Source organism: Scleropages formosus, chromosome 6, assembly GCF_900964775.1.
Source record: "Scleropages formosus chromosome 6, fSclFor1.1, whole genome shotgun sequence".
NCBI classification, from domain to species: Eukaryota; Metazoa; Chordata; class Actinopteri; order Osteoglossiformes; family Osteoglossidae; genus Scleropages; species Scleropages formosus.
The window spans coordinates 19,516,913-19,540,156 of NC_041811.1; the positions used below are offsets into that span (position 1 = coordinate 19,516,913).

Here is a 23,244-nt window from a genome sequence, read left to right on the forward strand (position 1 = left end):
AGATGTACATTGCTGTGGAGAAAAGCGTCTGCTAAATGAATAAATGTAATCAGTATCATCTATCAATTTCAATAACACTTTGTTCTAAGCGGGGTCGCAGTGATCAAGAGCTTTTTCCGGAAACATTGGGCACAAGGCTGAGGGGGGTACATCCTGGACAGCCTGCCAGCCCATTGCACAGTAGAAACCCACACACACAAACACAGTCACTCAATCTTTCACACTCTAAAGGCAATTTAAAGTCACCAATCCCCCTGAACTGCATGTTTTTGGACTGTGGGAGGAAACCAGAGCACCTGGAGAAAACCCATGCAGACATGGGGAGAACATGCAAATTCCACAGAGACTGAGCAGAGATTGAACCCATGTTCCTTCATACCACCCAGGCACTGTGAGCTATCAGTGGTACTGTGCTGCCCTAATAATTCCTCCAAATGGTACAACACATTTCAGAACCGCTTGTCCCATACAGGGTCACAGGGAACCGGAGCCTACCCGGCAACACAGGGCATAAGGCCGGAGGGGGAGGGGACACACCCAGGACGGGACACCAGCCCATCGCAAGGCACCCCAAGCGGGATTCGAACCCCAGACCCACTAGAGAGCAGGACCCGGTCCAACCCACTGCGCCACCACACCCCCCTAATTTATAGAATAAAAATAATATAAGGCAGCATAAAATGTTGCTTTTTTGTTTCAACTCTGTAGTTACTATTCAAACGTCCAATAAACTCAATGCGAAACTTCCCTCCCCAATCTACTGCCAAATGCTACACTGCGTCCCACTCCCTTCCAGGAAGTGTTTAACAACAGAACACACTGCGGCCAAATCCCCCTACAATGTTGATGTTGACAAAAACTAACTTCCATGCAGCTCTAACTGCCTGCTATTAGTATTCTATGAGGGCTGTGACCAAAAGTGTTTTTTAAAAATCACTCAGAATAAAAGAATAAACAGGGTTATGTCAGGAACTCTGGCCTATGTCACGCTTTAAAATGGACCTTCTGTGGTTCTTCAAAGGATGCAACACAAAGCACTGAAACAAATGTTTTACACTAATACGGTGAACTGTACATAATGAGATGCGTGTGGTCTATTAGGAAACATAACGTATTGCTGAATTCTGACACTTTGTTATATTTCTCTTCCCGGCGCTCCGACTACATGCTCCAGTTCAGCTTTAAACGTTCCATGAATATTTGTCTATGGCCCATTTGATCGTAGTTCAGTCCTTTCCTGGCATTACATTAGACCTTGTGACCTTTGCGATTCCAACATGAAATTATGCCTGAGGGCTTTTTGCACCATGCCGTGTATCTTTTACTTGGTTTGTTTTGATAATATTTCAGCTATGGACACTTTTCTTTTTAATAGTTTTATTATCCTTCTATTAATATTGCAAGGCTGGAATGTTACATTTCTCTAGGTTTACTAATACTAGTAAACACTACTAGTGTTTTACTTCTAGTTAGTTCTAGTTACGCCTAGCAATAAATTTCCCAGGTATCTCTGAGGTGCATGTATTTCTACCAATAATGCTAATTTAGATTTTAAAATAGGTCTACCTGTAAACAGCCTTTCGTCTGTAAATACGTTATGGGATTTCCAAAAGAAAACATCTGCTTTTACTTTTCTTCTTAACACTGTAAATGTTGCTGAATCACCATTAAAATAGGTGTTAATTGTACCTGTAAAAAAACCAGAAATTTCTTTGTTGAACTGCACAGACTCTTTGTGGTGTTCAGAAGAAAACATCTGCTGTTACTTACTTCTTGAACACTTTATTAAATGACTGTATAATAGACCTCCAACATAATTACTGACAATTTCTGCATTGTGTCATAGGAGTTTATTTTTTAAAAGCAGAGCAATTTATTCAGGGGATGCGGTGGTGCAGTGGGTTGGACCGGGTCCTGCTCTTCAGTGGGTCTGGGGTTCAAGTCACAGTTGGGGTGCCTTGCAACAGACTGGCGTCCTGTACTGGGTGTGCCCTGCCCCAGCCTTATACCCTGTGTTGCCAGGTTAGGCTCCATAACACCATATGGGACAAGCGGTTCAGACAATGTGTGAGTAATTTATTCAAGTACATGAAATCTAGTTTGCATGGAAGTATTAATTGAATGGCTTTCTCACAACAATTTCCACCCCAATTTAGTCATTTGCAGTTCAGCCCAGGCTGCCCCAGGACACATTTCAAGACAGCGAGAACAGTCACAGGTACATCATCCTTTTCGGATTGCTGTCAGCTCTCTTTCACAGTGCCCTGCAGGGAAGCTATTACGCTCTGGAAGAGTGGCGCACCTCTCGCTGCTGGCACCCAGCAACACAGCTGCCTGACAGGTGTAGTAATGGTGCTTGGGCAGCAGCCATCTGGGGTGCCTTTGCTGACTTAAGGTGCCCCCAAACGCTATACGTCAAAAGCAGAGAAGTTATGTATTACCTTTTACATTTGATTATAGCTGTGTTTCAAACACCGAGACGCATAATGCGTCTGCTGAGGTTTCAAATCGCTTGTTAATCTTAACTACAAACTCTAAACAGCAAGCATCAAAATTTACTAACATAGAAACTGTTCCAAATACAACCCAAGCATTTATGGGGAAACAGTCATTTGTACTCATGCCTGTGACAAAAATTCAGTTTTTAGGGTCAGATTCTTGATTCCTGAGAGCAGTTTCCACAACGCTTTGAGGACGGCTTGGGTGTAGAACGACAGCAGCCATCGTGAAATGAGTGAAACACCCTGCGACTTGTTAGCTGGGTTGGTTCCTCATTGGCGCTGTGTCGCAGAAGACTGGACGCAGTAGTTTTTTAAAATACTTAGACCATCAGAATTACTCAGAATTAGAAGCAACTGCAACCACACAGGGGCCTCAAACACAGAATGCGAACTTTGTTATTAAGGTCATCTTCCGTACAACTCCACAGCATATACAATATAATGATATTCATTCTAGTTTACTTACTATATTGGAAAACGTACATAATACAAACTGTACTGTCTTTCATGATCATAAAGTCTTCAGGTGCAAGTGATAATAGGAATCATTAAATATATGTTAATTAAAGCAGCATGCAGCAATAGGGACTTTTGAACCTTCTGTACCCAAGTTTGAATCCCATTTGCTTCTGTAGTGCCCTTGAGCAAGGTACTTCACATAAATTGCTTAATTAAAAATGACCCTGCTGTATAAATGGGTAAATTATTATAAGCTGCTTTGAAGAAAGGTGTCAGCTAAATGAGAAAATGGGTATGCATTTATAGCAAAGGAGTCCTGTTAAAGCATGAATACCATTTCCCTGTTTTTAAGCTTCTTTACTTACTGTACTATCATACTCAGGCATGTGGTATGGAACACCATCTCAAATGCTTTCAAACAAACTCTGAACACACGATACACTCTCAGACAAGTTGTCTTCACCCACTACATATACATTTATTCATTTCACTTACGCTTTCCTCCAAAACAGCTTATAGTGTTAAGGTACTTACAATTATTTACTCATTTACACAGCTGGGTATTTTTTATGGGAACAACTTTTTTAAGGTAGGTACTTTGCTCAAGGAGGTAGGATTCAAACCTACAACCTTTGGTAACAAATCCAACAGTTGTAACCACTGCACTACCAGCTCCTACATGACAGGGGGCATGACAGTAAGAGCTGGTACAGTTTGAAGGAGCCACACACACATTATAGACTAAACAGTTTGAAAGATTATCACATGGATTGTACATTATAAGACACACACACACACACACACACATTTTCAGAACCGCTTGTCCCTTACGGGGTCACGGGGAACCGGAGCCTACCCGGCAACACAGGGCGTAAGGCCGGAGGGGGAGGGGACACACCCAGGACGGGACGCCAGTCCGTCACAAGGCACCCCAAGCGGGACTCGAACCCCAGACCCACCAGAGAGTAGGACTGCGGTCCAACCCACTGCGCCACCGCACCCCCCACCACATTATAAGACATTTTATATAATATTTATTACTGACAAAAGTTATATAACAAGAAAAAAGTATATATGTATTTATATGCATCATATAACATATAATCATTGCATCATATAACATATTGTGATAGGCAAGTTCACTTCTATTGCTTTAGCTTTGATAATAGAGCAGAAATTTTCAAATCTCTGTCAAAAAAATCTTTTAAATATTATTTTATTGTGGGTATCAATGTCAGGTAGAATTATAAGTAAAACACATAAAACCAGGAAAATGCAACATTATAGCCTCATATGCTCAAAACCAGACATGTAGTGGTAAGGTTGCTGAAATTCTCCAGAAGTTGCGCATGACTCTCACCAATTCCTTTTTTCCTTGAAGTGAAATATTGTGGCTAGCACTTTCCCACCAGCTGCATATCACACAGTGTCATCTCATGAGAAGTAAAAAAATAACCCCTCAACTTTGACCCTTCAACTTTCACACTAGTAAGACTAACAGTGTGCAGAATGTATGTGATCTGTATTTCTTTATCTTCTTGTGTTGGGGCAACAAGAAGCATGAGTGTGATCAAAAAGCTGAGGTCTATTATTACAGATGTGCCTGTCCCATTTGCTTTGGCAGCTAGTGCCATCTACTGTCACCCCCAGCAGGTGTGTATTAGCTCACATGTACTTTCATCACTCATTTCAAGCAGTACTCTTATCCTTGAATGATATTTCACCATATCAGTTTCAGTACAATCCTTAACTTAAATCATTACGTGGCTTTGTGACACTGACTTCAGCTGAGAAAACTTTCATGGATTTCCTTAGACTGCATTTTGGTTGTCATTTCTTTGTCTCATGCAAAGCCTGCAAAGGTTCAAAGCCTTTCTTTCGGGAGGATCTGTGCCATTTTCTCTCATTCGAGCAGAACAATGACCGTACAACGTTTGTGAAATCATCATGGGGAATCACTAAATTAACATAATAGCTTCTCCATAAATTACTTCTGAAGCTATTCCATCTGTGAGTTTGAGTATCAGCACAGTATTTCAGCAAAAAAAGTGACCTCCTCTTGTTTTCTCTTTTATCCAGGAAGCGTCTCCTGAAAACTCTGTTGCTGAATGTTTCTCCCCCGAGTCTAAAGTACCAATATTTCAGGCTGAAAAGTATTTCCGATTGTGGTTAAAACACGGAAGAATTCTCCAAGGTGTAGGGATACCGGTGTCCTAAAAAAAAAGATTATTCTAATGCCAAAAAACAGAAAAAATAATTAAATACTGAGACAGTACAACTGTTTAAATATGATATAGTGTTTGTATATTTTCTACAGCAAACACAATAAAATAGAATAATGTATATGTGAATGAAGCAGTTGTGTAAACTGGCATTGAATAAGTGTATGTTTGTATTTAGACGTGTGACACTGTGTGTATTTACCCACTATACCTGCCTTCAGGTTTTGAATGAAACCCCAGAATAGATTTTATGAGGAGAAAGGGAAACACAGCAAAGAAATTTTATTGTCATTTCTTGGCACCAAAGACAAACTTCAACTGACTGGGGGGGGGTGAATTCAACTCCTCCATCCTCTGTCCTCTTGCTGCTTGAATCTCACTCCCACTCTTCCCTGGAGCATGATATGCACAGCCAGAGTCTTCCGCTCACTTCAAGTTGTGCCTGTATGAGCCTCCAAGCCTGAAAAAAAAACGTTTCATTCCCAGGACTCCATGCCTTATCCCAAGACAACTCACTGATGACCAGTATTGTACATTATGGTGGGAACAACATCTGCTGGCAGCAGGATAGAGCCGGACCAGATGGATCGCATAGTTTTTATTCCCACCCTCCACTTCACATATATGAACTCGGCACAATCGGCAATAGAACAACGCGGCTCGAAAAGAGGCGTTGCTCATCGGTTCGTCTTAACTCCTATGTTCCGTGTGCTGTAACAACACGGCATCTTTGAATGTTTAATTTATTGAATGTTTGTGTGTGCTGGAAGGGTAGCTGGGACAGACAGCGCTGTGTATGCTTCCAGTGGCATCATTCCCAGTAGTAAGTAAATGAACCACAAGCGACTGAGAGCATGCACTGCGTGAAGGAGTGTTAAAAATAGAAACTCTCTTCCAAAGGTTAGAGAAATCCCGAGGATCTCTGGAGGTCTGTCACCGGGTTGAGTTTTTTCCGTGGTCAGACATTCCCATGGGCCGCTGGTCAACTCCGCCTTGAAGTCTGCGCGAGTTTTCTTTCCTTTTTTCCTAGTTTCCAGAGGCTCATCCTCCACTCGCTTTAGGGCAGTTCTGCATGACCACACCACAGCCTCTATAAACCAGAGCATCTTCATGGAGTGAATGAAGCAAGAGGATTCCCTCAAGAAAAAAAGGCGCCCGCACCTCATCTCATCTGTCACTTAGTTAGAGCTCAGAGTCAGAGAGGCGAGTACTCTGGACGTCGGTCGGCTAGCAGATGAGAGCCTACAGGAAATGTCTGCAGACTGGCGCTTGTAGCTGAGCGAAGCCCACGGCCTCCCGAGAGCGCAGTTGCACGGAGCGCTTCCGCGTGGAAGGAAAGGAGGAGAGAAGAGCGGAGCGGAGCGGAGCTCGTGAGAAACATGCGGGCGGGCGCGCGCTACCTCGTCCTCCTGCTGCTCGGTGAGTTTCCTCGCGCGCGGCGCGGCGGGCCGGTTTAGAACTCGAGCGGAGGAGCAGCGAAACGAAAGCTGGGGCTCAGCTGACAGCGAGCGAGGTGTGCGATGAATGCCTCGCCGCCGGTGCCGCGGTTCATCCCATCGCCGATGCCGATCGCAGCGCGCGCGCTTCTCGACGTGATGATCATCGTGATGTGCCGCGCGGGTCATGTGCGCCGTGCCGTGCGATGGATGGATCATCGAGCAGCTGCGCTGTGTGTCAGTCGCTGAGGATCAGGATGCAACCAACCAGGCTTAACACAAAACAGCCGGCAAGTAAGGCGATTGAAAGAAAAAGCACCAGACCTCCTCAGAATTTTTTTTTATGGGAGGGAAACGGTGCGAAACAAACAGTTAGCAGGAGTGGCAATAAAAATGAATAATTTTAATCATTAATTTGTTTTCACATTTGAGGTTAACGCTCATGAACCCCGGCCTGTTTGAGTTGCGTCTTCGCAGGATCATGTCTTACTGTTGAATGTAACACTCAGACAGAGAATAACATTTTGTTTCACTTTGCGTTATTTCAATCACTGCCTTTTTCGTTTGAAGTACTTGCTAGGACAGTGAGTGAGGGGTCCAGACTTGTGTTGACCAGAGCCCTCTTGGCTTCAGTGATCCTTACCAAAGTGGAGCAGCGTTAGAACATTTAATTTAGTGCTATGCTTCATGTGTGAGGGGAGGAAGGGGTCCACGAGGTTATACACTGGGGCAGGGATAAAACACCCCTCTTTGTCCAGAGAAATCCAGCATTTCCTTCGCAGATTCCGTCGCTCCATGTGATTCTGGCTCATGATCTTTATTATGGAATTGAGTTAGAGATGCAGTTGCAGATACGGGCTGAGGAAAAGCAACAGCGGTCCCGTAGTGTTAAGCTTCCTGAGGTCCAGCCCTTTTCCTTGGAGCGACTTCCTCACATCAGCGTCCCCCGTTTCTAATCAGCGGGGTTCGTTCTGCTTACATCCTTAAGGGCTGAGTTCACCTTGTCTTTCAGCTCCACTTACTACACTCAGGAGCTCAGGAATAGAGTGGAACGGTTTAGTCAAAACAGTAAGTTGAATCAAGCGGCCAGCTGCCCGGCCGCAATGAAAACTTTTTGGAGGCCGCCTTCCGGAACTGTCTTTGAATGGTTCTGGTGTATAGTGACGGGACAGCACAGACACACCCAAGCAGACGGCACGTGAGGGAAGCAATGAATTCACATTTCGCCCTGCTGCTCCTCCCATATATGGGGCTGTCTGCCTCCTTAAGCCGAATGTTTTTAGATTGGTGGGGAAGAACGGTTTACAACTGCCGGTGGGGTGATACTTAGAAAGCCTGTGGGTTGCTGTGCGCCCTGGGACTCACATGTGGTTATCACAGCGGCAGCATTTAAGTTTTGTAAATTCCTGGCAGGGATGGAGCTACAGGTGTTTTCAGTTTGATGCCCAAAAATCACATCTGGCTTCAATAAGTCTGCGCAATACAAGCGAAGTTAATGTCCATGTTTAAAATAGAAGTATGCAGACAATAGGGTTCTGCAGCATAGTACTGCACATGCTGTACTGCATTAATAATTAATATTTATCATTGCAATTAGTGAATATTGTTTCATATTTATAGATCATTTCAAATATGCTATATCCCAGTACTGAGAAATGTGTGGACATATTAAACCGCAGTGTACCTGGTGGTGCAATGTTTTGTGAAGTTGCTCTGCAGCAGGATTTACATTTATTCATTTAGCTGAGGCTTTTCTCCGAAGAAGTTTACACTGCTAACAGATATTTACCAATTTAAACCCCTGGGTAATTTTACTGGATCAATTTAAGGTAAGTACCTTGCTCAAGGATTCTGCAGCAGTAAATGACATTCAAACCGGCAACTTTTACATGCAAAGCCAACGGTTCTGAGCACCACCCTGTCAGCTGGCAAGTACGTGGTAAGGATTGCCTTGTTCTGATCTGCCTTTTGTTTTTGAATACTTGCTGTTTTTGATAATGAACCCCAAGTTGTAGGGTTGGCTGGCGGTGCCGTGGTTGGCGCAGCTGTCTTTGGCTCTGAAGGTTGCTGGTTCAGTCCCTGCCCCCACTTGGAGTTCCCTTGAGCAAGGTGCTTTCCCTGCCATTGCTCCAGTACCTTCACCTGACTCTGTGTCTGGGTACCTAGTTGTGGCCCTGGGATGGACTGGTGTCCTGTCCAGGGTGTGCCCCCCCACCCCTTCAGCCTTGTGCACAATGTCTCCAGGATATGCTCTGACTCATTACAACCTGCTCAGGACAAGTGGTTATTGAAATTGGTTGGTTGGTAAGTCCAATCCATCCATCCGTTGTCAATAACTGCTTGTCCTGAGTGGGTTGCAGAGCCTAACCTGCCAACACAGGGCACAAAGCCAAAGGGGGAGGGGACACACCCAGGATGGGATGCCAGTCCATTGCAAGGCACCCCAAGCAGGGCTCGAACCCCAGACCTGCCACACAGCAGGTACTGGCTGAACCTGCCATGCTACCACACCCCTTTTGGTAAGTCCAAGTTCTTCATAATTAAAAAAAAAAAAACTACTACAATTCTCATGGTGTTCACATGTATCAGACACCCATTAACCCCAATTTCATGGGTCAGCACCTTAGTGTGCCTTAGTAGCTTCTGCAGGAATAAGTTGTGGATTTAATTTTTGGGAGCTTTACCATTTCACTCTTACTCATTAACTTATTTTTCCTAGAGTGTTTTCATTTATTTTGGCCTTGACTGTGTTTGTGTGTGTGAAACAGATTTCTACTGACAGTATAAATATGTGAATGTGACTCTTCTGTTTTTTGGAGTATGAAACTCTTGATTATTTTTCTTAATTGGGAAATGGTATATGACCTTGGCTTAGGCACAAATCAACTATTTGTAGCTTTGTTTCCTTTTGAGTAAACTGGTTTTGATTAGCAGTGCTTTGGCTTCCATCATGACTTCCAGGGTCAGCTGTTCTGCATTCTGTGGAAGGCCTGTATGAAATAAGGTTTGAAAAATAAATAAAGGTAATGGGGTAGAGGCCAGGGTTAGGCGACAAGTCAGTAAGGAATAGGGAGGGTAGGGAATACCTGCAGGAACAAGACCTGAGGACTTCTAAAGGCTTTTTCATCAACTTAGTGTAGGTTCTCCAAAGCTCTACCCCTTTCACAGTTTGTTTAGTGTTAGGAGGCCTTAGTTCCTTTGGCAACAAAATGGATTAAGCTCACTTAGTTGAGCTCCAGCATGAAATGTCTGGTGGAAGTGAACTGCATCACACAGCCCATGCCCTTTCAAACTCTGTGTTTGCAGAATGTGGGAATAAGATGCAGGGGAAAAAAAAACTGAAGAGCTACACAAAGTGTTTGCAAGAAAATTCCGTCAAAGGGTGACTTTAGGACTTGGTATGAAATTCTGTCTTATCTGGAAATTTGGGACAAGTATGCATGGGGTCAGAGTGCAGTCAGAAGCAAAAATGGAAGAAGTATCTCCACATTCTGTATTTATCAGAAAACAAATGCCCTGCAATCCTGCTTAAATTACAACTGCAACTCCTTATGAAAGTCTGAAATGAAAGAAAATCCAAAGTGGAACATTAGATCAGTTAAAAAAGTTGGATGTCTCTTCATTAATCAGATGGGCTCATTCTTGGATGTTAGTTCACATAAATTCAATGGTAGCAAAAAAAGAGAAACGACAGATAACATAACAGCTTCTGGTATTTCTGCGGCACAGGTAGTAGCACGGTACCTCACAGCTCTTGAGCTGTGGGTTTCAATTCAGCTCATTCATATTCAGTCAACCATACATGCAAACACTGTGGGGAACAAACATTGAATTCAGCTGAAGCATTTGTCTTTGGATCATACAAGGAAAGCAGAGCTCATGAAGGAAATCCACATAAACACAGGAAAAACATACAACTTCCATACAGACTGAGCCAAATTCAAATTCTTACTATGCAATAGTTTTGCTGCTGGATGCATGATATTTACTGTAATTATTTTTATGCAGGTGTTTCCTGCATGACATGAGTAAGTTCTTTAATATCTAAGTGGACACATGTCCTATAGGTCCTGCGAAGAGCAAATTTTCTCCAACTGAGTCACTTTAGGAAGTTTTTTAATCAGTTGGCACAGGAGGTTAAATATCCAAACAACATTTTCCCACAAGAATCATGAATAAACACCACTGATGTATAGAAAATGACATTTGTGTTCTATTAGAATGGCTTTTTTTTTTTTCAAAAACATAAGTTTTATAGTTTCAAAGTTGATCTATTCAGAGGGAAATGTTTTTTTTTAATATGTAGCATACTAGGGCAGACTGATAAAAAGAACGGAAAGGGTATTTTATAAATATTATACCTCTCAGTAACACAACATTCCACACTCCAGGTGAACAAATTTTAAAAGTATTGCAACTATAGGTGATAATATTTCTGATGGGCCTTCATGGATATTCCTCTGCCAAAGGACAAGTTTCACTAGAAATTTCTACAGTAGCCTGCACAGAAGTCCAGGCTTAATGGAGAAATGTCACATTTTTCCATTGGATAATTTGCTACTCATTAAGACAATTGTATGATTTATTTGTATTATTAAATTGTCTTATTCTCTTTCTCTCATTGTGGTGAAACAGACAATGGCTAAAATAAACATATGGCAACATTTTTCACACCTCTACATAAATACTGACGTGGCAGGAGTGCAACTTCTCAGCCCTGAATGTTATCCCCCCCCACACCACTCTAAACTTGTAGTCATCCACATCCAAACATGTGGTTACTAGTAGACGACACACTTAATTTTTTTCTTTTTTCTTTTTTCTAACAGTTTTATCCTGTATTAAGAATTACATTTTTCTCCTGTTACACTAGCGAATTAAACAGTGTTTGCATATTCATACCGATACTGCCTGTGCAAGGTTGGTTATTGCTTGATAAATCCACTAAGCTGTAATTTGACCTGTACATATTGTTGTAGTGTAACATGTTGAACATGACCGGTAAATGGAAAGGAAGTTTTTCATACTGTCTTCTTCTGAGAAATGTATTTTTGTTTGGTATTGCCTCATTTCCTGTGTTATGATAGCACAAAGGTAAAACTCTTAACGGACTTCCGTTGAATTGACGCGTGAAGCTCTAGCAAAAGCTGCATTTTTGAAAGGATATAGTGTATAATCATGCTGAGTTGTTACAGCAGTTTCTTTCTGGTCGAAGTAGCTCATTTGTTTACCCCAGTTGTTTTTTTCACTCCAGCTCTTGACAGACCTTTATAAAAAGAGCAACTTTTCAAGCTCTAAATACTAGAGCTTTGAAATTCAACATGAAAAATACAGGAAAAAGCAGACTCAGAAGCTCTGCAAAAATGCAAATAAGGCTTTCAGAGCAGCCTGTGATGAAGCAAGCAGATGAATCATTATACCCTTAAGTTGGGTAAAGGTTTGTTGGAAAAGCTGTAGAAGTGATGTTCTTTGGCAGTTACCATAAGAGGTAAAGAAATACTACATATTTAATTAAGCTGACTGCCTAAATATGGATATTGTTAAAGGTGTAAACATTGCTCAGTTCTTTCAGGTTAGAAAAAGCAGCCAAAGACATGTCTGCTTAAAATCACAGGACAAACATTATTTCCCTCACGTTATTTGCTAATGTGTAAATTCCAGGGATGTTGAAGCAACTGTCATCTGTACATTACAGCAATAACTTTTATCTGTACGTTGCTGCAATAACATTTATACATTGTGTAAAGGAAACAAAATAGTGAAGTAGATAAATATACTGTATATTATACATCAGGTGAGGGGTGCGGTGGTGCAGTGGGTTTGACTGGGTCCTTCTTTCCAGTGGGTCTGGGGTTTGAGTCCCGTGGGGGTGCCTTGCAATGGACTGGCGCCTCCTCCTGAGTGCATACCCTCCCCCTCCAGCCTTGTGCCCTGTGTTGCCGGGTTAGGATCCAGCTTGCTGCGACCCCATCTGGGACAAGTGGTTTCAGACACTGTGTGTGTGTGTGTGTGTATGTGTGTTATACATCAGTATTAATTTAATATATAATGTAAATAGCACAATGGTTGCTATGTGACGAAAGCAGATTTATCTCTATGACACCTCAGCAGTTTATTTCAACTGTTACCTTGTTTGTATTCCCTCATATGATTCCTTTATATGTTTTTTTTTTTTTTTTTCCTCAAAGCACCTGTTCAGCATAAGTAGTTTGCTTTGTGGCTGTTTTTTGTCCAGATACAACCGAGGGCCTGTGAAAAACTAAATGAGTCTGCAAGGCCTATCTGTGTTCCAAACACCAGATTCATTTAAGAGTGAGCAGATATCCAACACGCTGACATGCAGCACCTGGTATACAGAATTCACAACAGGCTTGACTTGGACGACTGGCCACGAAGAAACTGGCCAGTCCTTTTTATTGTAAAATGTTAAATGTTGTTTTAGGTGTCTGAAATATTTACAGAAATACAAAGAACTTGTGATTTGTGAGTTTTGTGGCAATTGGTATCACGGTGATTTCCTGACAGGACTACAGTTTATGATGGTGTAAGTAGATTGCAGTGTGGTTCGTGTTGAATAAGACAGGTGCCACGGATTTATATTGAAATATTTTTTATGCTCTATATTCTTCTATGATTACTTGAGGTTGGGGGAGGTGGTGGTGGCACAGCGAGCTTGACTGGGTCCTGCTCTCCGGTGGGTCTGGAGTTTGAGTCCCAATTAGGGTGCCTTGTGACGGACTGGCATCCCGTCCTGGGTGTGTTTCCTCCCCCTCCAGCCTTACACCCTGTGTGTTGCCAGGTTAGGCTCCGGCTCACTGTGACCCTGCTTGGGATAAGCGGTTTCAGACAATGTGTGTGTGTGTGTGTGTGTGTGTGAGACTTCAAGTTAGATGATGTTCATAGGAGACATGAAACAAAGATCTGCAAGGTACATTTGACCTTTGACAGACCTTTTCATTCTTTAGGAAGTGAATGATATAAGCAACATATTGTGATTTTGCCAGTCTGAAACTGTCTCTAGGGAGTATGAAAAAGGCTAAATTTAGAATAACAAGTATGTTTCAGAAGTAATATCTTTAATGCCTATGTATTTACAAGTCCAGTGTGACTGAATAAAACAGACTGAGTCACAATAAAAGGAAGTCATTGACACTATTAGTATATTATTTCATTTTCATAGTTTAATGCTCTTTGGCACATTGCATTGTGATTAATTCAAAACACCATATTCCAGACCAAGTTTTGCAAAAATCTTACCATCTCTAATGACTATTTATAGATTTTTTCCCAGATGACTGCCCAGAGTGCTTGGTTCAAAGATATATGCTGCAGGCATAGTGATGAAATCTTTCTCCCATAAAGGAAAACTATAAAAGCCAACTATGTTCTGTGGTTGCAGGGGATTATTTAAAAAAAAATAAAGGCAATAATAAGGACTTTGTAATATTTAATCATAACTATTATTATTACAGCAATCCATAGTGCTGGTCGAGGAGGCCATTGCCTCTTTGAAATGTGATTGGGGTGGTTGGCTTCATTGTGGGAGGCCAGGGTTTAATTCTAGGTGGGGAGTGTCAATTTTCTAACAAAATAAAATGACAAAACTAAAGAAACTGATACATTATGTGATGAGAGAATAAAACTGTAAAATTTTCAACATTCATTTCCTTTGCGGTTTTCATGATCTATGGCAGAAAAACAAATTGCCTCATTTTAAAAGCAATTATTGTGTCATTTCTTTATCTTAGCATTGCAAAGAGTACCTCCCTCTCTCAAATGTGTAAACAAGACTGGAAGCAAAATAATCATTTAGACATATTGTATTATAGGAAGGAAAGAATGTCCACTTTCGGGATGTTATCCTCCATGGAGTTTATTACTTTTTCTAAACTGAATGGGTCCCAAGACAGCCTGACGAAATGTGCTGAAAATTCAAAAACTTAGTCACTGCTTTAGCCATGATTATCTTTGTCCATCTTTAGTTGTGGGAGGATCTTAAGAATTCTTCATTTCCATTACGATTCATTTAATTACCTTTGGCTATGTTACATTACATTCATAAAAGCACTATATGTCAGAATGTTTTGCAGTTATTGTTAATTAGACTTCACTTTGATTCCAGTACTGTAATTCCTGTGGACAAACAACTCATTATTTTTAGCCTTTGTGATTTCATGTTATCTGCTCATTGGTTGATTCTGGATCTCAGAGTGATTTTGCTTCTGGGAAGATCTCAGTCTCATGTATCTTCACAGAGAGGTGCCAAATGAAATTGCACTCCTGAAAAACTGAAGGTAGCATCATCAGAGTGATGGAGGAGCATTTACAAATGCATATAATGGAGAATAGCTGTGCACTTTCCCTGCGCTTGGAATGGGATCAATACATTTCTTCACTATAGATCAGTCCAACTGACTCAGCTTTTGTAGTACAAATTAGTTTGTTGGCCAACAGATTGACTTTGCAAGAATTGCCTGTCTGCGTTTGCTAAATATGCAGCAGGCTCTCAGAAATGATGAAGGTTTATGAACTATTAACTGCAGCATTACACCATGTTTTCATAAGGTACTACACAGTATGTTATGCATATGAACAAAGTCTAGAATTTGCTTCTCCTACACTTTCCAGGGTGGTCTATCCTGGCTGTACATCCTCAGCAATTTTCTGATTCCAAAAGTTAATTAAATATATAGCCAATATTCAAGAGGAAAGAGGAAAGGGATACCAAACAAATCCAGCTGAAGCATCCATGTGTTCTGATAGCTATTACAATACTTTGACTCAATTCTATTTAATTTCTGTTTCAAACAAATGTATTATCTCTTTATTTAATACAGAATTCTTAAACTTGAATCAGTGTTATGTTAATGTCCGTAAAATATGGCTTTCAAAAGGCAGCCAGTTAGGGACAAAAATGCTGTTGATTTTGACCTTCTTTTCAAGAAAGGCTTCATTCAGATTCTGGCAGACAACAGAATATTGTTTCAGGCTTTGTTCTCATACAGTGGTATATATTAAGGAATTTCATATATTGCATCAAAAATGTATGGCATTTCAAAGTGAAAAGACCCACTGTGACATCAACTATGAAATCCCTATGACTCTATATGGGTATTATTTTACTTACCTTTAACCAAATAGAAAATATGGGGCATTCCTCAAAGGCTTATTAGAGGGTAAATTCCAGTCTTCAAATGGCAGCATAATTCTTGAAAACAAATGTTCATTTTGTTAACATTTAATCCTGCTATTCTTCTGTTTTACTTATCAGCCTTGCAGGTTATTTTTATAAATAGTGAAATAATTTTTATTGTAAAAGTTTAGCTACGTGAAGAAATCACACACACTGTCCGAAACTGCTTGTCCCAAGCGGGGTCGTGGTGAGCCGGAGCCTAACCCGGCAATACAGGGCGCAAGGCTAGAGGGGGAGGAGACACACCCAGGACGGGACGCCAGTCCGTCACAAGGCACCCCAAGCGGGACAGTCCCACCAGAGAGCAGGACCCGGCCAAACCCGCTGCGCCACCGCACCCCTCCTACATGAAGAAATGTGCTATTAAAATTTGGGATGTCAGAGGTTGTAACTGGTCTTTTAGAAGAACATTCATGATTTTTCAATCATTTTGCAAATAGGTAATAGCTCTGTGTTGCCTGATAAATTCACAATTTCCCAATAAATAATATTTCATGTTGCAGCTGTCTTGAAGTAGTCGGGAGTTATTGTATAATTTAACAACGGTAGTCCAGATACATGATTCTTCAATAAAGTTTTTCAGTAAAAATCCAATACAAATAATTTCCCAAGAACAATCTACTTGTGGTAATTTATTTCTTTGTCTGTTGCCTTACACAATACTAACAGCTGATTTTCTTAAGCCCCACTGCACTGCTAATGAACACTTTAAAACACAAATTCATCTGATGTAGATATTTTGAACAAGAGCCAGCAGTTTTGTACTGTATGTAATATTAAATAATTTCTGATAAAATTTGTCTTTATAGGTTGGCTGCAGTGTCTGGAGACCTTTAATGTAAATCAGAAGAATCACATGACTTTCAGCGGACCCGTGGAAGACATGTTTGGGTACTCTGTCCAGCAGTTTGAGAACAATGAAGGGAAGTGGTATGTTAATGGATGCTTTTAAATGTTCTAGTTCTGTTCATTGCTGCACATGAGATGGTTATTACAATGGATTTAATACAGCTTCTCCTTGTGAAGAGATCCTACTTAACAAAAAAGCCAGCTCTAGACTGTAGACATTGTATTTCCAAAACAGTTTTTTTGCAATGAATCCATTTTCTACAATCTCTTTAAATCCTTTTGCAGTGAAGGTGTAAATATAGGTATCTGCTTTAATTTTGCTTTGGAATAATTTTCCATCTATGGTAAAATTTTGTCTTCTTTCCTCATCAGTTCATGTCATTTGTAGCCGAACTACAATTTTATTAGCCAGCAGCGAACAATTCACAGTCTAATTGCGTTTTACTTATATGGTACTTGATTTTATACACTGTTTTGTAATAGCATACATTCTTTGTTCCCAAGTCCTGTAAACATGTCTAGTGCATACTGTTACTATGCCAGTTCAGCGTGTTCTCTGTTGTTCAGCCTCAGTTTTAGACAAGCATCAGGACCATTACAAAAAAGGAATGTTAATCACCAACACTGTTTACATGCTGGCAGCCAAATATACTTGTTACATTAAGAAAGCACTTTTTATCACATGATGTTCAAATGGAAAAACAGAATCTAAAAGACATAAAGAATTTTTTTCCATACATGTCAAAGGTGTCAAAATTAGCTAATTTTACTTCATAGATATGCGTAATGGTTTTAGTACTTTTTTAGTCTTTTTTGAAAACCACAGAATCCTGGGACTCTTTCTTTGTAAAGAATTACTGATTTTTTTCTGTTCATTTTGGTGAAAACTCCTGCTGCAGTCAAAGATAATTCCTTCTTTCATAATATCCATCTCTTTGTTCTGTTTAAGGATATTAATTGGTTCTCCATTGGTGGGGCAGCCAGCAAAGCGAACCGGGGACGTCTACAAATGCCCTGTGGGCAAGACCAACTCCAATTGCATAAAGCTGGATCTGTCTGGTAAGAAGCAGGCCTGCACACATTCTACAATGAATCACCGAGTGCACAGCAGTCTTCAAACAAGGCTTCAGTGTCTGCAGGACTAGGACCCGCTGGGGTTTTCATGCAGGAAGTGAGGCATCAGGAGCGGAAGAATGAGAATAAACAGGATTTTGACATCTTATGTCTCAATAATTATGTAATAATTAACCAGATAGCTTAAATTGCTTGTGTCCTGCATACCACAAATATCTTTCATATGTAATTCTGAAATTTTCTATTTAGTTTAGTATTTAGATTTAGGTGCATAGACCATATCATGTTATTATTTACTTTGGAATACAGTAGTTTTATTTCTTGATTTAGTTATTTTTATTTTTTGAGTAGGGCATATTGCAACTAACATTCTTGCCAACAAGAAAAATGCTGGCCTGGTTATGTCAGGAACAGGAACAGTACTACCAGACAAATCGTTATCTGTGATATTATGGCTTAATCATTTTTGGGAAGGTCTCTGGTGGGTGCAGTCTAAGAGTCTTTTGCCTTCAGGAAAACCTTACTCTAGGCCATGCAATTCTAGGGATACTGTTGTAGCGTCCGGACGGGAGTCCGACACGGACGCGCGTTGCTATTACGTCCAAACACAGACGAAATATATAATGACTTCACGTGCAGCGTGAGGTTAGACGTGTACGGTGAGTATTGTAAGACACTCGGTGGAAGTGAAACAAGAAACACGAGACCAGGAAACACACACGGTGTTGGAACTACGGTGAACAGTGAAACGCTAATCTGTGAGTCTGACCGCAACCCTGAGACGTGACGAAATACCGGACAGGAACGATGGACCAGGACTGAAGAACAAGAGGCAGGAACTGACGGGACGGGCACTCGGGACTGGAACATGCACACCTAGGAAACAAACTGAGGGAACAAGAGACTACCAATCGCCAACGAAGCACAAGAGAACTGCTGATTAAGAATCCGCGACTAGTTCTGCTCCGCTGGCTCCTTTTATACCTCCATGTCCTACGAGACTGTGAGGTGATAGGTAAGCGTTAGCTAGCGGCACTGAGTGGCGCCGCCTCTGACCAGGAGGGGCAGTGACCCCGTGGGATGTGACAGTACCCCCCCCTCCAGGGGCGGCTCCAGCCGCAGAACGCCGGCGGGTAGGCGGTCGCCCCCGCCGTCGCGGAGCAGGCCGATCTGGATGACACTCATGGAAGTCCTCAATAAGAGCTGGGTCCAAGATGTCCCGTGCTGGTACCCAAGACTGCTCCTCCGGCCCATAGCCCTCCCAGTCGACCAGATAGTACAGCGTACCCCGTCTCCGTTTGGAGTCCAGGAGGGCCCTGACGGAGTAGGCAGGAGAACCATCCACATCCAACGGTGGAGGTGGAGAGACTGCTGGGCTCTGCAGGGCGGAAACACAATGGGGCTTGAGGCGCGAAACATGAAACGTGGGACAGATACGATAATGCGAGGGCAACTGAAGACGGTAAGAAACCGGGTTGATCCTCTTCAGGATCTTGAAGGGGCCGATGAAACGGGGGGCAAGCTTCCTCGAGGGCAAATGCAGTTTGAGATCCTGGGTGGACAACCATACTCTCTGCCCTGGCTGGTACAATACAGTCCTACGCCTTTTGTCGGCCTTCTCCTTTTGGTTGGATACCACCTCCTGGAGACGGACATGTGCGGATTCCCACACCGACTCACTCCTCTTGTACCAGTCGTCCACAGCTGGCAACCCACTGGTCTCCATCGTCCACGGGAACAGCGGAGGCTGGTAACCGAGCACACACTGGAAAGGAGTTAAGTTTGTGGACGAATGGACCAGGGAGTTCTGGGCATACTCTGCCCAGGGGAGGTATCTGCTCCAATCCGCTTGATTCTGAGCACAGTAACTCCGCAGGTAACGTCCAACCTCCTGGTTGAGGCGTTCCACTTGCCCATTAGACTGTGGATGATAACCAGAGGAGAGGCTGACTGAGACTCCTAAGCGGGCAAAGAAGGCCTTCCAGACCCTTGAGGTGAACTGGGGTCCCCTGTCCGAGACGACATCCTCTGGCAGGCCATACAGCCGGAAGACATGTTGGAACAGCAGTTCCGCGGTCTCCAGGGCTGTAGGTAGACCTTTCAGAGGAATCAGTCGACAGGCCTTGGAAAAGCGATCTATGACGACCAATATGGTGGTGTTTCCATCAGAACACGGAAGATCAGTAAGGAAGTCCACCGCTATATGGGACCATGGACGGTTGGGAATCGGGAGTGGCTCTAAAAGCCCTGCTGGCAGCTGCCGTGGGACCTTGGCCTGGGCACATGTGGTGCAGGCAAGGACGAAGTCTCGTACGTCCTGTCTCATGGATGGCCACCAGAAGCGTTCAGCGAGAAGCTTCAAGGTTCGGTTGACCCCTGGGTGTCCTGTACTTGGACCATCATGGGCCCAGTGTAGGAGCTCGGACCGAACAGTGGACGGGACGTATTCTTTGTCTTGGGGCTGCTCGTTGGGACCGGGTTCTTGACGTTGGGCTGCTTGGATATCGTCCAATAAAGCCCAACGGATAGGAGCCACAAACTGCGTCGGGGACAAGATGGTGTCTGGTGGGGAGAGCTGAGGCGATACCTCGAACAAACGGGACAGGGCATCGGCCTTGCCGTTCTTGGAGCCAGGACGATAGGTCACCGTGAAACGGAACCTGGTGAAGAACATGGCCCACCGCGCCTGTCTGGAATTGAGCCTCTTTGCCTTCTGCAGATACTCCAGGTTCCGGTGATCAGTTAACACTAAGAATGGGTGCGTAGCCCCCTCTAACCAATGTCTCCACTCTTCTAAGGCCATCTTTATGGCTAAGAGCTCCCTGTTTCCTACATCATAATTCTGTTCAGTAGGCGACATCTTGTGTGAGAAATACGCACATGGATAGAGCTTCAGGGGACTTCCCTGGCGCTGTGAGAGCACTGCCCCTACCCCGGCCTCAGAAGCATCAACTTCCACAATAAAGGGCAGTTTGGGATCAGGGTGCTTCAGGATTGGGGCAGAAGTAAAACGCTTCTTTAGGTCTTCAAAGGCCTGACTCGCCTCAGGAGTCCAGGTCAGGCGCCTAGGGGCTCCTTTTAACAGAGCAGTCAACGGGGCTGCAACGGAACTGAAGTTCCTTATGAAGCGCCTATAGAAATTCGCAAAACCTAGGAACCGTTGCAGGTCCTTTACTGTCTTTGGCTGGGGCCATGACAGAACTGCCGAGACCTTCTGTGGATCCATCGTGACCCCGTTGGGTGTTAGGATGTACCCCAGGAAATCCACAGAGTGCACATGGAACTGGCACTTCTCCCCTTTCACGTACACCTTATGTGCTGCCAGCTTTTGCAACACCTCCCTGACATGTCCAATATGCTCCTCACGGGACCGAGAAAAGATCAGGATATCATCCAGATACACTAATACTGAGCGATTAATTAGCTCTCTGAGTACTTCATTAACAAAAGCCTGGAATACGGAAGGTGCATTCGCCAGGCCAAAAGGCATGACCAGGTACTCATAATGGCCGAGGGCGGTGCTAAAAGCGGTCTTCCACTCATCCCCTTCCCTAACGCGAATCAGGTTATATGCGCTCCTAAGGTCCAGTTTCGTAAAGATGGTAGCACCGGAAACCTGTTCGAGGGCCGACGTGATAAGAGGCAAGGGGTGCGGGTACTTCACAGTAATGGCATTTAGCCCCCGATAATCAATACAGGGGCGCAAACCCCCGTCCTTTTTCTCAACAAAGAAAAAGCCAGCGGAAGCTGGAGAGGTAGACGGCCGGATGAATCCGGCTTCTAGTGCCTCCGTTATATAAGCCTCCATTGCCTGATGTTCAGGTTGAGAAAGAGGGTATACCCGCCCCCTAGGGGGTGTAGTGCCCGAAAAAAGATCTATAGCACAATCCCAAGGTCTATGAGGAGGCAGTTCTGCAGCCTTGTGTTTGCTAAACACCGCCACTAGATCTGCATACTCCCTTGGAAGCTGCAGGGGCAGATCTGCATTAGGGCTCTCTATGGATGTGGAGTTACAAGACGTCTCCAGGTGTTTGGGACACTGCTGTCCCCAAGACAGCAGTTTCCCCTCACTCCAAGAGATAATAGGGTCATGGGTGCATAACCATGGGTATCCCAAAATAATGGGGTTATCAGGGGACTTAATCAGATAGAACCATATCTGTTCCTTATGGAGTGGCCCTACCTGCATAGTAACGGGCTCTGTGCGCTGCTCTACACGCCCCGACCCGATTGGAGCGCCATCAATAGCTTTAACAGCCAGGGGTTTTGGGCATCGGGCACAGGGCAAGCCCCAGGACGCGGCCATATCATGATCCATGAAATTCCCTGCAGCGCCACTGTCTACCATAGCTTTCGTCTGCTGCTGCTGGAAACCCCAGGATACTGTAACTGGTAATGTCAACAGGGAGGTATGGAGAGATACATCACTCACCAGTAAGTCGGTCCGTTGGGATCCACGGGGTGGCCGCACTGGGCAGGAAACCTGAACGTGATCCGCAGCTCCACAGTAAAAGCACAAGCGTTGCAGAAAACGGCGCCTCCTTTCCTCCTCTGTCAAACGCCCGTTACTGAGTCGTATTATTCCCTGTCTGACGCACTGTTCTTCGAGCCCTGCACAGCTGACAAGGTTGCGTGCTTGAGCCGGCTCACTGTCCACAGGGCTGTAGGGCACCTGCTGCCCTGGCGGCGTCGGGGTCCGGCTGGAACCGGAGTTGCTCCGGTAATCCGGCGAGAACTCCTGAGAGAGTGGTCTTGACAATCGGGGGCTGGATGTCTTCTCCACTGGAGACCAGGAACGCACCTGAAAACTCTTGGTGCTGGGGAAGAACTGTCTCTCTGTCTTTCTGTCTGGGCTAGGGGGTGACTCAGGAGAGTAGGGCCCTGGGAACAGAGAGGCTGGACTGGAGATTGAGTATTCTGTGTAATTCTGGTTCTCACCTCTGCTACCTTGCAAAGCCTCCTGGAAGGGAACGGACAGCTGCTCAGTAGCGCTGATCCCATTGGTCTGCACAGGGCTCGTGGGCTCCGCGCGAGGACCCGAGGAAGCATAAAGACGATCAAAAAGACATGTCCGCCAATCATCATGCGTTTGCGAACTGGTCGGATCGGCGCCCCGCCCACCGTGACTGAGGAGTCGTGTCAACCGCTCCAACTGATCTGTGAGGCGGCTAGCGGCGTTTGTGCAAACCAGGAGTTGTTCTTGGTTCGCCTCTGTCAGATCCGCCAGCTCACGCCATTCCGCTGAAGTCATACTAGCGGGCGGATTCTTCTGTAGCGTCCGGACGGGAGTCCGACACGGACGCGCGTTGCTATTACGTCCAAACACAGACGAAATATATAATGACTTCACGTGCAGTGTGAGGTTAGACGTGTACGGTGAGTATTGTAAGACACTCGGTGGAAGTGAAACAAGAAACACGAGACCAGGAAACACACACGGTGTTGGAACTACGGTGAACAGTGAAACGCTAATCTGTGAGTCTGACCGCAACCCTGAGACGTGACGAAAT

The 23,244-nt window shown here is 43.8% G+C and overlaps 1 protein-coding gene across 2 annotated transcripts in view; it reads left to right on the plus strand.

The window, feature by feature from the left end:
• The first annotated feature begins 5,514 nt into the window (after positions 1-5,514).
• The window catches only part of itga1 (integrin, alpha 1), a 38,666-nt gene continuing 20,936 nt past the window's right edge, over positions 5,515-23,244 (plus strand). The window contains exons 1-3 of one of the 2 annotated variants that reach the window (XM_018736854.2): positions 5,515-6,601; positions 16,621-16,741; positions 17,610-17,719. In XM_018736854.2, the coding sequence (XP_018592370.1) occupies positions 6,562-6,601; positions 16,621-16,741; positions 17,610-17,719 (271 nt within the window). In that variant the 5' untranslated portion in view covers positions 5,515-6,561. Of the gene's footprint in view, positions 6,602-6,624; positions 6,913-16,620; positions 16,742-17,609; positions 17,720-23,244 lie in introns of those variants that run through there. The other variant, XM_018736853.2, reaches the window with a different exon arrangement.